Consider the following 19,646-nt stretch of genomic DNA (forward strand, 5'->3'; position numbering starts at 1 on the left):
TTTCCAAATTTTAAACTTACATTTTGCTACATTGAACTAACATCCCCCATTTCCATGCCCAATCACTCAATCTATTCAATTCTTCCTGTAAGGCCACAACATCTTCATTACACTTCATGATTCGTCCCAACTTTGCATCATCTGCAAACAACTGAATATCTCCATCCAAATCCTCACCTATATCATTAATATACAAGTTAAACAGTAATGGACCTAAAACAGACTGCTGCAGCACTCCTCTAGTGACTCCTTTTCCTGGATATCGCTCCCCAATACACAACTTGTTGATACCTATCAGATAGTCAGTCTCCAATCCAATGCACCAATCTAATATCCATCCAACCCCATCTGCTCTAGTTTGACTGTCAACCTATCATGAAGTACTCTATCAAAAGCCTTTGTGAAATCCAAGTATATTACTGTGTATCCTTTTCCTCTGTCCAAGGAAGCAGTCACTTTATTGTAATAAGTAAATAGATTACTAAAATGACCTCCCTTTAGCAAATTCATGCTGTCCATCAAAGATAATACCATTGTTATCAACCCAACTCTGGATCCTAGTTCTCACAAGCTTCTCCAACAACTTAACCACAACACCTGACACACAGATAGGCCTATAGTTTGATGCTTGAGTTCAATCACCTCCTTTATGAAGTGGCACAATCTTGCCCTCCTTCCACTCCTTAGGAATTTGACCAAGTGCAAGACTCATATTAAAAAAATAGGTCAAGGCAGATGTCAACTCCCTGGCACATTCTTTCAGAATACGTAGTGATATATTATCAAGTCCCACAGCCTTATTAACATCTAGTTTACTCAACTCCCCATACACCTCTTGCTCACCTACAGTCAGTCCTCTCCCCATCATCAATTGCTCTCAATCCCTCCATGAAGTCACATTCACAAGACTGAAAGATCTGTATGAACTGCTCATTAAGTATCTCCACCACACATTCTGCATCAGCTGTCTTTATACCATTTTCTCCAATCATAGTCATCCTTCCATAATTATTCTTTCTTTTGCTGGCTACATATCGAAAGAACTCCTTAGGATTCTTTTTGGCTTCATTGGCCAACTGCTGTTCATACCTCTCTTTAGCTACCCTCACCAACCAAGTCACCCTCCTTGCTTGATCTTTGTAGACCTAATGGAATTGGTTATTTCCACTTCTCTTATGCTGCCTCTACAATGTCCTTTTTCTCTGTATCGCATACTTAATCTTTTTTATTCATCCATCTCACACCCACCTTATTTGACCTTCTCACCCTTGGAATACATTTAGACATTGCATCTACTAAACAGTTTTTGAAAATCCCCCAAGCTGCATTGATCTCTTTTCCAGCTAACCCCTCGTTCCATGCTACACCTGCAAGCTGTCGCCTGAGCTCTTCATAATCACCCCCCTTGTAGTTCTACATATACCCTTTTCTCACAGAGGTCCTCGCACTGCTGACAACCACCCAGGTAATCACCTCATGGTCACTCTCACCAATTGGTGGATGATTTGACACCTCATAATTACATCCTCTGATGAGATGACCAAATCCAAGATCCTCAATCCTCGTATGCCCTCTGTTACATACTATCTGAGGTAGTTATCCCTCAAAAACTCAAGAAACTCATTTTCTTTAATTTCAGTTGCTATCTCATCATTCCAGTCTATATTGCCATAATTAAAATAACCCTTTTCTTATTTACTTGGCTAATTTGATTGTACAGTTCATTATCACCACCATCCACATTACCTGGTCTATAACAACATCCCACCAAGTATTTGATTCTATTCACCTCTATCTCACACCATACTGCCTCGAAACCACTGGCACTATTTCCCTCTTGCATCTCTACTTTATATGGACATAACTGTTTCTCTATCATCAATAACACTCCCACTCCCTTTTTACTCCTTCTGTCCTCACGAAACACATCATACCCTTCCATCTGTATTCCTGTCAGGATGTCATCCTCTTCCAACCATGTCTCACTTATTCCGACAATCTTTGCACATCTTCATAACTACTCTCTGGTGTTAAACAAAATTTAACTTGTACATATTTTAACAATTAAAAAACAGGTTGAATAATTTTTAAGTGTATAAAAGGATGTCACCTGTAAATCATTGACATGCCAGCAAAATTCTTGGAAGTGCTACCTCTGGTATGCCATCTATGATATAGGGAATGATTTGAAGAAGAAGAATATTCATTATTTATTTATTATTATTATGAAGATGATGTAAAACTAGGGTGGAGCAATAGTTCATAACATAGAGATCTCAGGATTAGAAGACACTGCCAGTGTAGGAAAAGGACAATAGCTATCAATATAATGAAGCAAAGTGTAAAGTCATATTTTAGGATGAAAAGATGGCTTGCTGTATATTATATTGACAACTGGACTGCAGGAAATTGATGAAGCTAGTGATTTGGGAATTATGGCAAACAGGAAATTGAAGTCTAGAAAGCATTTTTTCAAAAGTGGATAGAATTGCTCAAAAGATCACTTTGATATTGAAGAATACATTGTGAAATAGAGATAGGAATGTTATTGTCCATCTTTATAAGATTGTGTATGGCTACTCTTGACTACTGTATGCCAATTGGTCACCTGAGTTGGTTGGGAACAAGAAGTGCTGGAGTGAATTGAATGATATTTGAGTGGAATGTATATTTTGAGAATAGATAGAAAGTGTGTGGAATATAGATGGAAAAGAGGAGATGATAGAAACATATACATTACTGAAGGGTGTTTTCACATCTAAAATTTCAGTCTTCTAAGGCTTTATGAACTGCATCAATCCATCTGAATCTTGATCATCTTCTGGGTTTTTAATTTTTGGCATCAAAATGGCAGTTCTCCATTGATCGTGCAGTTGATGTTTTTTATTTTCCTGCTTATTTCCTTAATTTTTGTCTTTTTTATTACTAATTTTCTTACCAAAATTGTTATAGTAGGTGTTCAGTTTAGTATTAATATTACTTTCAAGCCTCAGTGGGGATCTGAAGACTCATCATAGGAGATTGAACACTCACAGACCACAATAACTATGATATCCCTTTAAGACATTCAGTTTTAGAGCTCTTGTTAGCCACTCTTGACATCACACTCCACTCATTCACCACCTACTGTGCAAAAAAATCTCTTTTTCACTTCTTTATTCATTTGACCTATGAAGTTTGCAGGAATGACGTCTTGTTGTTTCATTACCCATTATCCTATGCAATAATTCCCCTGTATCTATGATAGGCTCCTGTCACCAACTTACATCTCAATCAAACCTCTCCTCCTCCTATCTATTAAACTCTGCAGACCACATTCCCTTAATCTGTCCTCATACTTCACATTCTAATCCCGAGGCAGTAGTGAAGAGTCCTGAAGACGTACTGGATTTATTGAAATTCAGGGTGAACAAACAGCACACTAATATTAAAATGGAGATATTAGAAAGAACTCAATGTTGTTAGCATTTAAAGTCCTCGGAGTCTATAGACTCCATAGAGTTTCCCATATAATAATTATTATTATTTATTTAGAAGTGTAACATCATTTGCATAAAGTAACAAGCTGAGTTGCATATTTCCCATTTGATATCAGGTTTAATGCCACTTCATAATGTGATCCTAATCATTGAATAACAATAGGGACAGCATTCAGCCTTGTCTTAATACCCTATTTTACATCAAATATTCTCCTTTTTTTTTTTTTTTTTTTTTTTTTTTTTTTAATTTTAAATGCAGAATATGTAGCTTAAGCATCACTCAACAAAATACCACCACCTGACTTATTGGAGGTCTCCAGAGCAGGGATTCCAGTTTCTGTTCTGTTCTCTTCTCTTCTGCATACAGTGTGAGTGATGCCCTTCAAGGCCATGACAAAATTTTTTTTTTTTTTTTTTTTTAATTTTAAATGCAGAATATGTAGCTTAAGCATCACTCAACAAAATACCACCACCTGACTTATTGGAGGTCTCCAGAGCAGGGATTCCAGTTTCTGTTCTGTTCTCTTCTCTTCTGCATACAGTGTGAGTGATGCCCTTCAAGGCCATGACAAATATACTTAGAGACCCAGAAACTTCTCCATTCCTCAAACCTGTCAGTAATGAGTCAAGAGGTTTCCTGATCAACTGGTGCATAATCCTTCTGCCACATACTCTGCCAGATCGTGCTTGGAAAGGGAGACACTGTCAAGGCCACGTCATAGTATGGAAACTGGTTTCTCTCTGTATGGAAATCATGTCCAATAGTCTATCTTCTCTCGCTGCATATCCCCACTATATCCTTCTGTCTGATCAAACCTATGAAGATTCTCACCAACAACAACAACAGTAACACTGAGACAAAAGTGAATTTCCCTCATAAACTAATCCCATCAAAAAAAAAAGTCACATCACAACATACAAACCTTACCAGAATCTCTTTTGTAAAAATTCCCTTTCACAGCCACTTCACTAACAATCATGGCATTAACATAAATGACATCCACCATCACTTGCAAATTTCTGACAGAAATTCAGATCGCAGCTACACCTACTACTGTCCACCATAAGGGTGACACTGTAAACAGGGGGGAGGTATATTTTTCTTCTTATAACTTTTTAATCTATCTCCTTTTAATCTTGCTTTTTTATATCTCAACCTTAATCTATTCCTGTCTCTTTCAATCTCAATAATCATTATCATTCTTTACCTTTACTCTCTCTCTTTAACTTTATGCCCTATGCAGTCGGCTGCGCCTTTGTAATGTTGTTCTATTCCTTCCTATATATGTTTTCCCTTAATGCATAAACTCCCTTTCTATTAACTGCCTTCCACACTTCCCTACTTATTCCTCGAACACCAGAAAGTTTATTTGATAAGCTGCATCACCGGTGTTCGTTTCCTAGCAATAATTGTGGTAAGTGCGTCCAGTAGTTTTTCCCTTAAACTCAAACTATCTCCATTCAATTATTACTTTACATTCATGTTCCAATAATTATCCCTTCTAATTATCTCTTGGGTTCCCGCAAATAGGCTCTAATTTATTTCGGAACAGTGCATCGAAAAATTAAAGTACAGGCGATACTCTATTGACAATTGAAAAACATATTTATTAACAACAAAACAATTTACACTATAATTCCGTTAAAGATAGATACTCAGTTTAACTCTAAAATAAAAAATCAAGTTAAATTACTTTATCATTTCAAGATTACCATGACACATAAATACTCAATCTTTTCCAATACTAAATTAATATCCTAGGCAACTGTACTGCTATCAAATTGATAACCTTCAACTATTACATAGATGATCTGGATTATCATGATACATAAATATTCATTCCTTTATATTTTTCTAAGTTAGTTTCATAGGCAATTTTACTATTAACAAACTGTTACTCTACTTATTTCACACATGATCTTCTATTATTATCAACCATTAAAATTCATTCATTAATTCTTCCCAAATTCAGCACTTTAAACTTAACAATCCACTAATAAAGTTCTCCTATATTTCACAAAAATTAGTAAAATGATCGATCGAATTCATTAGAGCTGCTACGCACTGTGCGAATTTTATTCCTTGCCTTCAGATTGGGATCCTGATCTTTCCTTCCGTATCAGGTTTTACTCCCTTCATACACCGGTGTTGGATTTTATTGACACTGACAACTGCTGTCTTTCCGGTACTTCGGTGAAGGCTTTTGGCATGTGGAGTACTTTGCATGTGCATTAACATAACGGAGTAGTTCCTTCCAACTGGAAATTTTCTCTTTGGAAAATAGCTCCCGGCGAAGATTGTCATCAGGTCTAATCTCTGCCTGGCGGATCGGCTCCCATCATCATCCCTTCAGACTTCTGACATGACTTCTCCAAAAAGTCACTTCCTTGACGATGGACCTCTGATAGATTTCCTGTGGGCAAAACGATGGAAAACCAATATCCATTCTTCTAGCCAACGCCTTTCATTCATCCCTTTTTGGATCCCTGCACGAAGATTGGGACCCCGAATATTTCGGTGCACTCTCTTGATCTTTCACTAACGCTGACCCCTTTCTTTGTTCTCCTACTGCACTCCTTTAATCCTATTCATTGGGCAGCGGAAGCTGTCTGAAGTTTGGTTGTCTGTTTGGCACTGACCTCGAAGGTGTTTACAAGTGGAGCTCCCAAACAACTCTCATATATCCTTATAAGGAGCTATCATACAACATTTCTGGTGGCAAGGTATTGCCCGTTTGTTACATTCTAGAAATTTCCTTCTTAGAGCAGTAAGCACAGTCAATTCCCATAGGATTATTTATATTAACGTTTAGCTTTAACTATATACAGATATACAAGATTATTTTTCTATCTATCTTACAGGACTTGACCTCTGTAAAAATTGATGAAAATGCTTTGTCGTTTTGAAGTTACATCGAATTTTTACAGCACCTCCACCTTTTGTGGAATCTGACATAGCCTGCGAGAATGTCTAATTTAGAATCCCCTGCTTTTGGCCTTCTCTGGCTCAAGGTTTCCTTGTCCGATTTAGCAACTTTCATTTGGATTTCTTTATATTTATCTTTGCATGAAACTTGACCAACTGCAATCCAGCTATCTATCTTCCTGGGTGACTTCAATGTCCACAATTCCAACTGGCTCCTCTACTCCATCACCACTGACCAAGCAGGATGAGAAGCAGAAGCCACTCAAATCTCTGATGACCCTCTTCACTCTTAAAGAGTGTTGTTTTTCAATATGATAATGTGCATCCTCATAGTGCAAGAATCACCTGTACCAAGATTGAGTACTCAGCTGGGAAAAGCTTCCACATCCTCCATATTCTTCTGATCTTGCACCTTCAGATCACCACTTATTTCGAAGTTTGCAACATTTCATTAATGAAAAACAATGCGATACATTACAGGCGCTGAAATTGAGCCTATGCAACTTCTTTGTCTTCAAACCTTGTAAATTCTATAGAAATGGCATATTATAAAGCTTTCACAATGTTGGAAGAGCGTTATTGATTCAAATGTAGAATATATACTTGATTAAATTAACAAGTGATTTATCTTTTAATATCTTTCAAAACGTAATGCTTAAAACGACATTACTTTTGAGATGACCTGATATAATGATGTTATTAAGATGTTGATAAGTTATTAAACATAACTTTGAAGGTTATGTTTAGTAAAGAAAATATTTAAAAAATGCTTTTATGACCATTCATTTTTCAAGAAAATACGAGGGTGGTCAGAAAAGTTCTCTGCCTAACAATGAAAAAATTAATCTATTATTTCAAAATTAGTTTTATTTTTCAACATAATCTCCCTTAAGACTAATACATTTATTCCAGCAATGATCCAGCACCATTATCCCATCTCTGCAGTGGGTTCTCAGTAAGATTTGCAAAATACCTCTCCAAAACTGCAATCACCTCTTGATTTCAAAGAAAAACACTGACCAGTGAGCAAGAGATTTAGTTTGAGGAAGAAATAGAAGTCAGAGGGGGAGCCAAATCTGGAGAATAGGGTGGATGTTCCAACAATTCATAATGCAGATCCCTTAATTTTCCCATTGCCAAAACACCTTTGCGGGCAGTTGCATTGTCCTGATGAAAGGTGATTTTTTCCTTCTGAAAACTGGGTCTTTTCGCGCAAATTTTTTTCATCTAATCTGGTTAAAAGATCAGATTAATATTCCGGTTATTGTCTTACTCTTTTCAAGATAATTAATAAACAAAATGCCTTTAAGCATCCCAAAACACTGATGCCATGATCTGTCCTGCTGATGGAACCGACTTTATCTTCTTTGGCACTGAACAACCAGCAACACCGTTTTGATTGCTGTTTGGATTCTGGTGTGTAATGGTGAATCCAAGCCTCATCCATAGTAATAAATCGATGCAAAAATCAATTTTGTTCTTGTTAAAGTGCTCCAAGCATTGTTCAGAGATTTTCATGTTAGTGCATTTTTGATCTGCTGTGAGCAAGCACAGCATCCATCTTGCGCAAAGCTTTTTCATTTGTAATTCTTCATGCAAAATATATCCTACACATTCTTTTGAAATGCCCATAGTCAGCAATTTCACGCACTTTGACTGACTGGTCATCCAATACCGTATCGTGCACTTGATCAATGATTTGTGGTGTTGTTACACTTTGTTTTGGACATCCTTCCCATGGATCATCTTTAAGGCTGGTACAGCCACATTTAAACTGAGCAGCCCATTTCTTAATTGTCGAAAACGAAGGAGAAGAACGCCAATAAACTTTTATGAACTTCGAATGAATTTCTTTTGGCGTTAAACCTTCTTTTACAAAGAATTTTATAACCGCTTGATACTCAATTTTATCCATTTCAAGGGATACAGGCAACACTTTTGCTTCAGACAACTGTATGAAGCAAACTACTTGTATAGAATGACTTGCAATTTCACATGGATGCGTATGACAGATGTACCAACTTAGAAAAAAAAATCTTGCCAATAGTGTTGCCATCTATGATTGAGGCCGAGAACTTTTCAGACCACTTTCATATGTATGATAAAATAAACATAACGGTAAATGATACTTTGATTTTAAAAAAAATTTAAAAAAATTAACAAAAAATTTATCATCATCATCATCAAATTCCTGCCATGTACCCTCAAGGGGTATACAGGATATGATAGTACTACATGAAAAAAATTACATCATTACTAACTTCCTATCTACAATTTTCCTCCAAATGAGTCTGTTACTTGTCAAGACTCCAACATTATCAGATCTTATATTTCTATCGTCGAAGGCACATTGTACCGTATCAATCCACCTATATCTTGGTCTTCCTCTGGGTCGTTTTCCTGCCAACCTGGCAGAGAACACTTGTTTTGCTAATCTTCCTTTGCCCATTCTGTTTAAGTGAACATACCACCTGAAATTAGCTCTGCTAACGCATTCCTGGATGTTGACAATGTCAAGTTCTTTCCTAATATCCTCATTTTTAATATGATATTGCCATTGATGCCATCTGTTCACGCCTATAATCTTTCTCAGGACTCTTATATCTGCGGTCTTTAGTCTTTGGTCAAGTGTTTTACTTCTGACCCAGCTCTCATATCCATAAGTTAAAACTGGTTTGAACACTGTCTTGTATACAGCAAATTTAGTGTTTCTCTCTTATTCCATATGAAATTATTCAATTGACTTCCTACTATACCAGCTTTATTGATTCTGTTCTCTATTTCCATATTTAATTTACCATCTTCACTAAAAATTGTGCCTAAGTAGGTGAAATGTTTTACTTGTTCTGCAGGTTCTCCATTCACAATGCAGTTGACATTTTCAACGATTCTGTCTATTTTCATTTTCTTTGTCTTTTTATTGCTGACCTTCATACCATATCTATTACAACAGCTATTCAATTTAGTCAAGGAATTTTGCAGACTCGTAGTGGATTTATTGATAAGTATAACATCGTCTGCATAAAACAAAGAGCTGACACTAACATCTCCAATTTTGATATCATGTTTAATACCACTTTCTTTAATAATGTGATCCATATAGATAATGAATAACAGAGGGGATAATGTACATCCTTGTCTCACATCAGATTTAACATTAAACCATCTTCCTCTACATCCTTCAAATAAAGACTAAATATTGCTTGATATAATGCTCCATTGACACAATATAACTGTAGCGTATTGAATAGCTTCTCTCTTGGCACCTTGTCATATGCCTTTTCCAGATCGACAAAACTTAAATACAGATCTCTGTTATATTTCCATGCTTTCTCGGCTATTTGTCATAAAGTGAAGATCCGATCCTGACAGCCTCGATTTGGCCTGAATCCAGCTTGTTCTTCACCGAGCTTTTCTTCCACAATTCTTCTCAACCGTTTCTCAAGTATACTTGCATAGATCTTGCCAGGAACACTCAATAGGGAAATACCTCTGTAATTCTCACATTCAGTTTTATTTCCCTTTTTATATATGGGTAATATGAGAGCTCTACACCAATCATTTGGAATTCGTCCCTCTGTCCAGGCTTTCTGAACTATGCAGTGCAGCCAATGTAAGACTCTTATACCACCATACTTCAGCATTTCTGGTTGAATATCATCTACTCCTGCTGCCTTTCCACATTTCAAGTCTTTGATGGCTTTTTCTACTTCAAGTATGGATATGTATTCCTGACTGCATGCCTGGTCAGTGTTTTTTACCACTGTGCTGTCATCACTTCTTGTTTCATTTAGCAGTTTTTCAAAGTAATTACTCCATACTTCGAGGATATCTTTTTCTCTTGTTTTCATGTCACCTTTATCATCTCTAACTCCTTTCACAGCACTCTTTCCTCCATTCCTAAGCCTCTTCAACAACCTCCAGAATATTTTCCCACCTTCTTGATATTTATTTTCTATATTCTTCCCAAAGTCCTGCCATGACTTTTGTTTAGCTTTCTTACATTTGTCTCTGTATTCTCTAAGAGCACAAACTGACTTATTTGCCAGGAACGTTTGATATGTTTTCTTCTTTTCCTTCACTGCCTCTTTAACAATAACATGTTCAATGAGACTTTTCTTATACCTTGCCTCTTCTCTCCATGTGAATTTGTGCACATTTTTATGTTGGAACATGGTGTTATAATAACCAGTCCATGTCCTGAGCAGAAATCCAACAGATATTTGCCATTATTATTAGCTTTGCTCTTTTCTCAAATTTTTTCCCAAAAAATTTTTGTATGTCTCACAATCATTTCCTACTCTGCTATTTAGATCCCCAACAAGGACCAACTTTTCCTTTTTCATTGTGTCAGTAGCTTTCTCTAGAGCCTCAAAAAATTCCTCCACTTCTACCTTAGTAGAACCTTCTGTGGGACCATAGGCACAAATAAGTCTCATTGTCCAGTTCCCCATTCTCATATTTGCCCACATTACTCTACTTGAGACTGACTGCCATTCAAGAAGATTAGCCTCATATTTAGTGTTGAATACTATGGCTACTACTTCTTTTCCTTGATTGTCATTGCCTGAATATAACATTTTGTATTTATTGCTCAGAAAGATCTCACCAGTTTTTGTCTTTTTTTTGTTTCAGTCACCCCTATTATATCGATCTGGTACTTATCTAATTCCTCAGCTAGCTCCATTTCTTTGCCATTCAGGCTTGTTATGTTGATAGTACCGATCTTTAACTTTGATGATGTTGAGTTGGGGTTTGTTTTCAGATTTGTTTCAGTAGCTGACTTTTCGCTGTTCGCCCTGATTCCTTGACAAAAATAACAGGGTCCTTGTTTAATCGAGCAACGCCTCAGCTGGCATGAAATTCTGTCATGTCGTACCAACATTTTTTATTTTGGTTTAACCAATAAGAATACAATTTGGTCGGCTAAATCCCAAATTGCCCACCCATCCTCGTTCGTTCAGTATCCACGTAGATACCCAACAGGGTGCACCGCGAGAAGGTGAGAATTGGACATTAGGTCAGAAGCCCTGATCAGTTGTCCGCATCCCTTTAAAGGCTATTTGGAGGTCTCCTCTCAGTTATACAGCTTTGACCCTTATGCACCCCAGAAAAAAATTAAGATGCTGTAAATTTGAACGTGCATCTTCAATCCTCTTTTTTCGGATCTCAAGAAAGTGGTCTATACTTTTTTACAAATCTTTTTTGTTGACTGTTTATATCTTTTTTTCAACTTCAACTGTTTCTTTTTAAGAAGCACTGAAATTACTTTGCTTGGTTAACTACTTTTGTAGAGCCTTATAAATGCTTTTCAGTGTCTTGGTATTTGTTCTTACTGATGATAATATCTTTCATGGTGATTGACCATGAATTTAAATTAACACACATAAATTCAAATCTTTCAGCATGTTCAATGATGCCATGTTTCATATTGAAATTCTTAATGTAAATTTTCAGCACTAGGTTTTTGTTGAAAACATATTTCACTATCATTTTTTCATGTGGCTTTCCCACCTCATCCCCATGAAAGGTTTATTTATAAACCTATTAGGACATTTGTACTTTGGGTTGGCTTTTATTTTTATTTTTATTATTGTACACATTTTCTTTTACATAGTCTGGAAACCCTACTTTAAAGTCCAAACAAGGAACTTTGTTTCAAGCCAGCATGAAAGACACTGCCCTGTTTATTGGCCTTCAATATGCCTGCATGAGACTACTAACTTGTTGGTAGTCTCACGCTGGGTGATGAAATCCATCTCTCACCTAAAGATATTTAAAAACATATATATATTTTGAATCACTAAACCTGGCTTTAAGAATAGAAATTGTTCAGATGTTGAGAAATCCCAAAAATGCACATCTATTTGTACTCTATGAAAAAAAAAAAAAAAAAAAACAGAGGTGCAATAAAGCACTGTATGATCAGGTGTGACACATGACGCACAATAAGCATCATGTGTCACACCTGATCATACAGTGCTTTATTGCACCTCTTTTTGTGTGTGTGTGTGTCTGTGTGTGTGTGTGTGCGCGTGCTGCCTGCATAATATATCTTGTTATAATGCTTGAAACATTAAAATCTTTTAAAATCTGAAAATTATGCTCTTTCTCTTGGATTAATTGGAAACAAACAGAAACTAATACATACACGATTTTTGATTAATCCACAGGAACATGGAATGTTGACCTGCATATTTGAAGAAGGCATTAATGTCCTTTGGTGATCTTAAAATATGGCTTATTGTCTTGACCTTCTTACGAGCAACTCTTAAACCCGTCAAGACAATATGCCATATTTTAAGATCACCAAAGGACATTAATGCCTTCTTCAAATATGCAGGTATGTACAACATTCCATGTTCCTGTGGATTAAATTATGTAGGACAAACATCGAGAAGCCTGTAAATTCGAAAAAAAGAACATGTAGGAGACGTGAACACCAACAGGACAGATACTTCAGGATTAACCCCCCCTCCTCACTTCTCGATCACTAACCACACCATCAATTGGGATAAAAGCTCCATGCCCTATATAGAAGAGGATTTTCAATGCAGAAACTTCAAAGAACGGCCATTGTACTCTGCCCTGGAGAAAATCTAAACAGAAATCAAGGAATGATTCTGAAAGACATCTGGAAAAGCCTAATAAGTTTGCTCAGCTTACCAGAATTTCATTTTGCTAAAAACTATATAACACGCTCAATAAAAACAATAACTGATAAACTACATTCCATGTTTATGATGTTACGCGTCGGTTTAATTTATTTCACAGTGTTACTCCATTCTCCTTTTTTACCAGCAAACTTTGAGTTCCATGTAGTTACACATGTCCTGAAGAAGCCAGACAGAACCGCTGGTGAAACTTGTAGACAATTGTATATATTTTTCAAAAAATCTCTGGCCAACTAATAAAGCCAATATAAAGTTCCAGTTTAATAAAATTGTCCTATTCCTAAATATCTCATTTCATGTTCTCTATTTTCTTTTCAGAACATCATTATAAGGTAATTGGAACTCTCTAAACATGGAAGAGATCTACACAGGTATGGCTATTCAGCTTTATCCCCTTCCCAACAAGAATCCTTTGAATGAAAACAGCATTACAAATAGTTCATCATCATATACCAGAAAGGAACAAAGCAGTAAAGATGTTGATGAGAATCGAACACTGGATATGATATGTGAAAGTGAAGAAGATTATCATCATATAACTGACTTAGAAAGGAAACAAGTTACGTCAAATATAAATGTAAAGTGCACTGTTAAAAATAATGGTTCTCCTTTGGAAGTTGGTAAAAAGAGGGATCTTGTTTGCGAAAATACATTAGAGAAAAGAAAATGTAAATCTCCTGTCACTTGTGATATTTGTGGACTTCAAATGAAAGCAAAGTGGATATTAATAAGACACATGGAAATTCATACTGGCATAAAACCACATTCATGTTCCCTTTGTGGTAAAGCATTTGTTCGGTTGTTTAACTTAAAAATTCATATGCAAAGCCATGAGAAGACTGCACGCTATCAGTGTGATATGTGTGGTAAAACTTTTATGAGTCATGGTGGGTTTAGGGAGCATAAAATTAATCATGACAGGCAGTTGCAATTTAAATGTCCAGTTTGTCATTCATGGTTTAGCACAATACGTGGTTTAAATTTTCATCTCAAGACTCATAGCAAAACATCAGATCATATATGTGAAGTGTGTGGGAAATCATTCAAACTTTCTAAATATCTTCAGAAACATATGCGATGCCATTCCAGTGAACGGCCATTATGTTGTAAAGAATGCGGAGTGAGCTTTAAATTTCATCATTGTTTAAAAATGCATATGCGAAAGCATACTGGTGAAACTCCATATACTTGTGAAATTTGTGGCAAGCAACTGAAATATCTCAGCACATTTAAAGATCATATGAAGCGTCATGCAGGAATTAAGATCATTAGGGAACGAAAAGTTGAATGTGATTACTGTAGTAAAAAATTTCCTGATACACGTCACATGCAAGAACATCGACGACTGCATACTGGTGAAAAGCCATATGAGTGTAGAAAGTGTGATAAAAAGTTTGCCTTTTATAACAGTTTGCGATACCACCTTAGAAAATTTCATCCCGAAAAAGAAATAGTAAAAAGTAGTGAGCATCACTTCACATGAAATAGATATGTTGTCCATTGGCAATCTGAATGAATCAAATAAAGAATTAGTTGATGAAACCAGTTAATAGAGGAGTGAAAAAAAATTCATTGCTCTGTAAAATTTTGCATATGTAACTTATGTAAGATAAATTTCAGACATTATACATTAATAACCAAATGAATAAACTGTGATGAAACTAAAACAAGTTACCAAATGCCATTTAAAATTATTTTAATTTAAAGAATTTTTGTGATCATAATTAGAGTTTTGTTTTATTATTTTATGGAGCAAACAAAGCTATGAAATAATATGAGTGTAAGTTTTTGTGGTTTAGCAGTTCTGTGGGAAGTTTTCAGTATTGAGACCACATTATAATATAAATAAGGAGTTTAATAAAAATAAGCAATTAAAACCCAACCAGATTCATACATCGTAAGACACATCGTCAGGGGTAGTGGTACATAAAAGTTTTACACAACAAAATCCTATTAACAATTAATTGCAGATATTAGATGTTTTTAATAACTTCTCAGCTGTTAATTATAATTGATAAATCAGAATACAAATGGTAAATTTGTTTCTGTATGTGTGTATTGGAACATTGCTAGTTATTGCTATTGTGTTCTGTGGTATCACACGTGTTATATCCTAGTTTGTGACAGTTAAATTTTTGATGAAAGCAGACCATACTGGATGTAAAATTAAGCCTTGATGTTTATTGCATTGTGTAGGGATCCTAAGTATTTGCAAAGCTTCTTTAATACATTTCCTGCAACTCCCTTATATAAACAAAGATTTTAAGAATGCAATCACGCTGCATTAAATCAAGGATGTCAAAGACAAAGTGGCTGCATTGCTCTGCAAGTACAACATAGAAGTTGCTTTTTTTACCTATACAAAGAATATCGAGATTCCTACATCCACTAAAATCTCCTCATCACCCCTTGATAAAACCAGGCATTTAATAGATTCATTGCTCTTATGGTATTTGTTATGTAGTCCAGACAGGAAGGTCTAGAGAGATCTGCATGTCTGAACATGTAAAAGACATTGAAAAAAGAAGAGAGCATAAATCAGGATTGGCATTCCACACAGCCACTACTGGTCATCAAGTACACTGGCAGCAAACAAAAATGTCATATATTGATCATAACTGTTTTACAATAAAATTTAAAGAAGCCTTGCAAATGCTGTACAATGCAATAAAAATCAAGGCTTAATTTAACAGCAAGTATAGTCTGCTTTCATCAGAACTTTAACTGCCATTAACTTCTGATGTAGCATGTGTGATACCACAGAACGTGATAGCAACAACTAGTAATGTTCTAACACACATACAGTAATGAACTTACCATTTGTATTCTGGTTTATCAATTATATTTAACAGTTGAGAAGTTAACAAAAACAACTAATATGTGTAATCAATTGTTAATAGGCTTTGGATGTGTAAAACTTATGTATGCATGTAATGTGTGTACTCATTACGTGTGATACTTGTCAGATTTTAATTGCTTATTTTTATTAAACTCCTTATTTATATTACACCATCTGTCCAAAAAGAAACCGAACTTTTCGAAAATAGAAGAAACCAGTGGCGCCACCTGTTGTGTCTTTTTGTTGTTGAAAGCGGAAACCTTCATTAGTGTTGTGTCGACTGTTTATGACATTTGTTTCATTAGCTGAGTTATAGTGCCAAGAGTAACAGTATGTTTTGACGAACGGAAAATGAGTTTCAAACAGAGAGCTGCGATTAACTTTTGTGTTAAACTTGGTAAAAGTTTTACCAAAACGCATCAAATGCTTCAAAAAGCATATGGTGATGAATGCTTATCCCGTAGTCAAGTGACCGTGAGACACTTGAGGATGATGAAAAGTCGGGCCATCCAAAAACTGGACTGAGCGAAGTTAACATCCAAAAGGTGCATGATTTCATCAAAGAAAACTCGAAATCATCCATGAGATTGATTGAAGATGAACTGGGGATTCCAAAATCAACTGTGCTCAACATTTTGACCTAGAGTTTGGGCCTTCGTAAATTGAATTCGCAATTTGTTCCCCACAAGTTGATCGACAACCAAAAAAATGTACCGAATTGAACACTGCAAAAGACCTCGTTAAAACCGCTCGTAATGACTCAGACTTCCTTGAAACAATCATTACTGGTGACGAAACGTGGTGTTTTGAGTATGAGCCTGAAGCAGAGTGCAGACCACCAGAAGAGGGGCATCTGAAAAAAAAATCGCTTGAAGTCAAAAGTAAAGACAATGCTGATTTCTTTCTACGATTCCAAGGGCATTATCCACAAAGAATTCATTTTGCCTGGCCAAACGGTCAATGGTGAGTTTTGAAGCGATTGATAGCGAGAATTCATCACATATGGCATGAATATCGTGACAACTGACCATTCGTCAAAACACGCTGTCACTCTTTTCATTATAACTCGGCTTCTAATGAAACAAATGTCATAAACAGTTGACATAACACTAATAAAGTTTGCTGCTTTTGACAACAAAAAGATACAACAGGTGGCGCCACTAGTTTCTTCTATTTTCGAAAAGTTGGGTTTCTTTTTGGACAGAGGGTGTATAATGTCGTCTCAATACCAAAAACTTCCCACATAGCTATGAAATTGCTTAAATTATTAAAAAAAAATGTTTTATATAGGTAATGAAAATGTTACTTATTAGCATAAGAGAAAAAATTGCCTATTTACAAATACTACAAATGCCATTTACTGATACTACAAATCCACTTGTTAGAGTATTGTAGTCAAATCTAACATTAATTTTTATCATTTTGATCATAAATTTAATTTGTTGGAAATTATGTTTGCTTGGAATATGATTTATTTTGTAATGATTGTTTTTCTAATAGTGATACAAAATTTTTATTGTGACATGTTTAAGTGAATGTGCTGTACATAGTGATTGTTGATAGTTCTTTCACTTCATAGGTCTAGTTTAACATGTATATTACATCAACTTTTTGTGTGTGTTTGTCTATACACATCTTCACATGGTCTCTTTGCCCAAGATAACAATATTTTTACATCCCAAAACTAGAGCACTACCAGAAATTGGAATGCTTCTTTAGAATGCTGTTGTAGAACATCATCAGTAGAAGAAATATGAAAATACTTACATTTCTTTAATATTGGTTCCTATGTCTGCATTTCTAAATAAGCCATGAAAATATCCCAGCAAGTCAGTATTTTATTTCTCTCACTTCATGACCTCACACCATGTTAGCGATTTATCATCTAGTCAGTGTTACTTATATAACTGGAAATTGATCTCTTGTTAGCTTGATTGTGTCAGTTATGTTGCCAAATAGTATAACTATGCTTTCACAAATAAGAATATAATCAAGTAGTTGCATTTGAAAGGTAATAGCATGTCCAGTTTATGAAATGTCTAAATCCTTTAAAAAAAAAGTTCGCAAGTATTACTGTTCGTAAATTCAGTAAGCAAACACAAATTGACTGATTTCCAAAGATGTGGGTAACAAATAAATATAGATTTTAAATATTTTTACCAATGAGATATGTTGTAATTTTATTACTGGGGATGATAAATTTTGTCTACGTCTTTGTTATAATTTTATTTTATAGTAGTTTCATTTCCATTTCATATAAAATATCTATAACAAACATTAGAATATGCTGTATATGAATTACAAATCCAATTCATCTTCAGAATATTTGACATCTGGGTATTAATATCAGTTGTAAACTAGTGCAAGGAATCAAGTAATGATTGTCAAATATGCCATCCACAAAACTGTTTCTCTGGCTGCTTATCTGTGTTGCATATCTAAAAATAAAACAGCTGATATTCTTCAACTTCAGGAAAAATGTCCTTAGTATGTTTGAGTATAAGAGATTTACTAGTGAAATGTCATCATTAATTAATCCTTTTTTACCAAACTGCCAGAAAGATGAGTTCCACATTAGCCTTCCAGCTGCTGTGAGAACTGCATATTATTATTTATTATTATTGACCATTTATATATACACTGGTGCCTATGCCTCCCCCTGAGTTCCGGGATGGTAAGACAAAAAACGTTTCAAATTTCGTTTATCTTTTTACATATATCATTTATATTTTTCACTGGAAGTTATTTCTATACTGTGCTAATTATACTAGATAACTAATAGCTTAGGGGTGCTTAAGGGTCAAATCTGTATAACTGAGAGGAGACCTCCACATAGCCTTTAAAGGAATGCGGAGAACCAACCAGGGCTTCTGACCTAATATCCAATCCTCACCTTCTTGTGGTGCACCCTGTTGGGTATCTATCTGGATACTGAACGAACGAGGATGGGCTGGCAATTATGGGATTTAGCCGACCAAATTGTATTCTTATTGGTTAAACCAATATAAAAAAATGATGGTACAACATGACAAAATTTCATGCCCGCTAGGGTGTTGCCCAGTTAAACAAGCCCCCCCCCATTGTTTTCGCCAGGGAACCAGGGCGAACAGCGAAAAGTTAGCTACTGGAACAAATCTGAAAACACACCCCAACTCAACATTACCAGAGTTAAAGATCGGTACTATCAACATAAGAATCTTGAATGGCAAAGAAATGGAGCTAGCTGAGGAATTAGATAAGTACCAGATCGACATAATAGGGATGACTGAAACAAAAAAAAAGACAAAAACTGGTGAGATCTTTCTGAGCAATAAATACAAAATGTTATATTCAGGTAATGACACTCAAGGAAAAGAAGTAGTAGCCATAGTATTCAACACTAAATACAAGGCTAATCGATACTAATATACGAGGCTAAATATCAGAATGGGGAACTGGATAATGAGATTTATTTGTGCCTATGGTCCCACAGAAGGTTCTCCTAAGGTAGAAGTGGAGGAATTTTTTGAGGCTCTAGAGAAAGCAACTGACACAATGAAAAATTGGTCCTTGTTGGGGATCTAAATAGTGGAGTAGGAAATGATTGTGAGACATACAGAAATACCTTGACAGATTAATTTGGTGAAAAGTTGTCAGTAGAAAGTAATGATGTACTTTGTCATACTGACAAAATATATACTCAATGTTTCCCTGATGGTGCATATCAGGAATTTATAATTTTTAATGAT

The 19,646-nt window shown here is 35.5% G+C and overlaps 1 protein-coding gene across 2 annotated transcripts in view; it reads left to right on the forward strand.

Annotated features, from left to right (window-relative positions):
- Positions 1-18,146, forward strand: part of LOC150104765 (uncharacterized) — a 37,853-nt gene extending 19,707 nt beyond the window's left edge. For both annotated transcript variants that reach the window (XM_090395946.1, XM_090395947.1), the window contains exon 2: positions 13,398-18,146. In XM_090395946.1, the coding sequence (XP_090252072.1) occupies positions 13,432-14,562 (1,131 nt within the window). In that variant the 5' untranslated portion in view covers positions 13,398-13,431 and the 3' untranslated portion in view covers positions 14,563-18,146. The remainder of the gene's footprint in view (positions 1-13,397) is intronic.
- The last annotated feature ends 1,500 nt before the right edge of the window (positions 18,147-19,646 follow it).

This window comes from Typopeltis vanoorti, chromosome 7, assembly GCF_054136105.1.
Source record: "Typopeltis vanoorti isolate ZY-2024b chromosome 7, IOZ_Tvanoo_1.0, whole genome shotgun sequence".
NCBI lineage: Eukaryota > Metazoa > Arthropoda > Arachnida > Uropygi > Thelyphonidae > Typopeltis > Typopeltis vanoorti.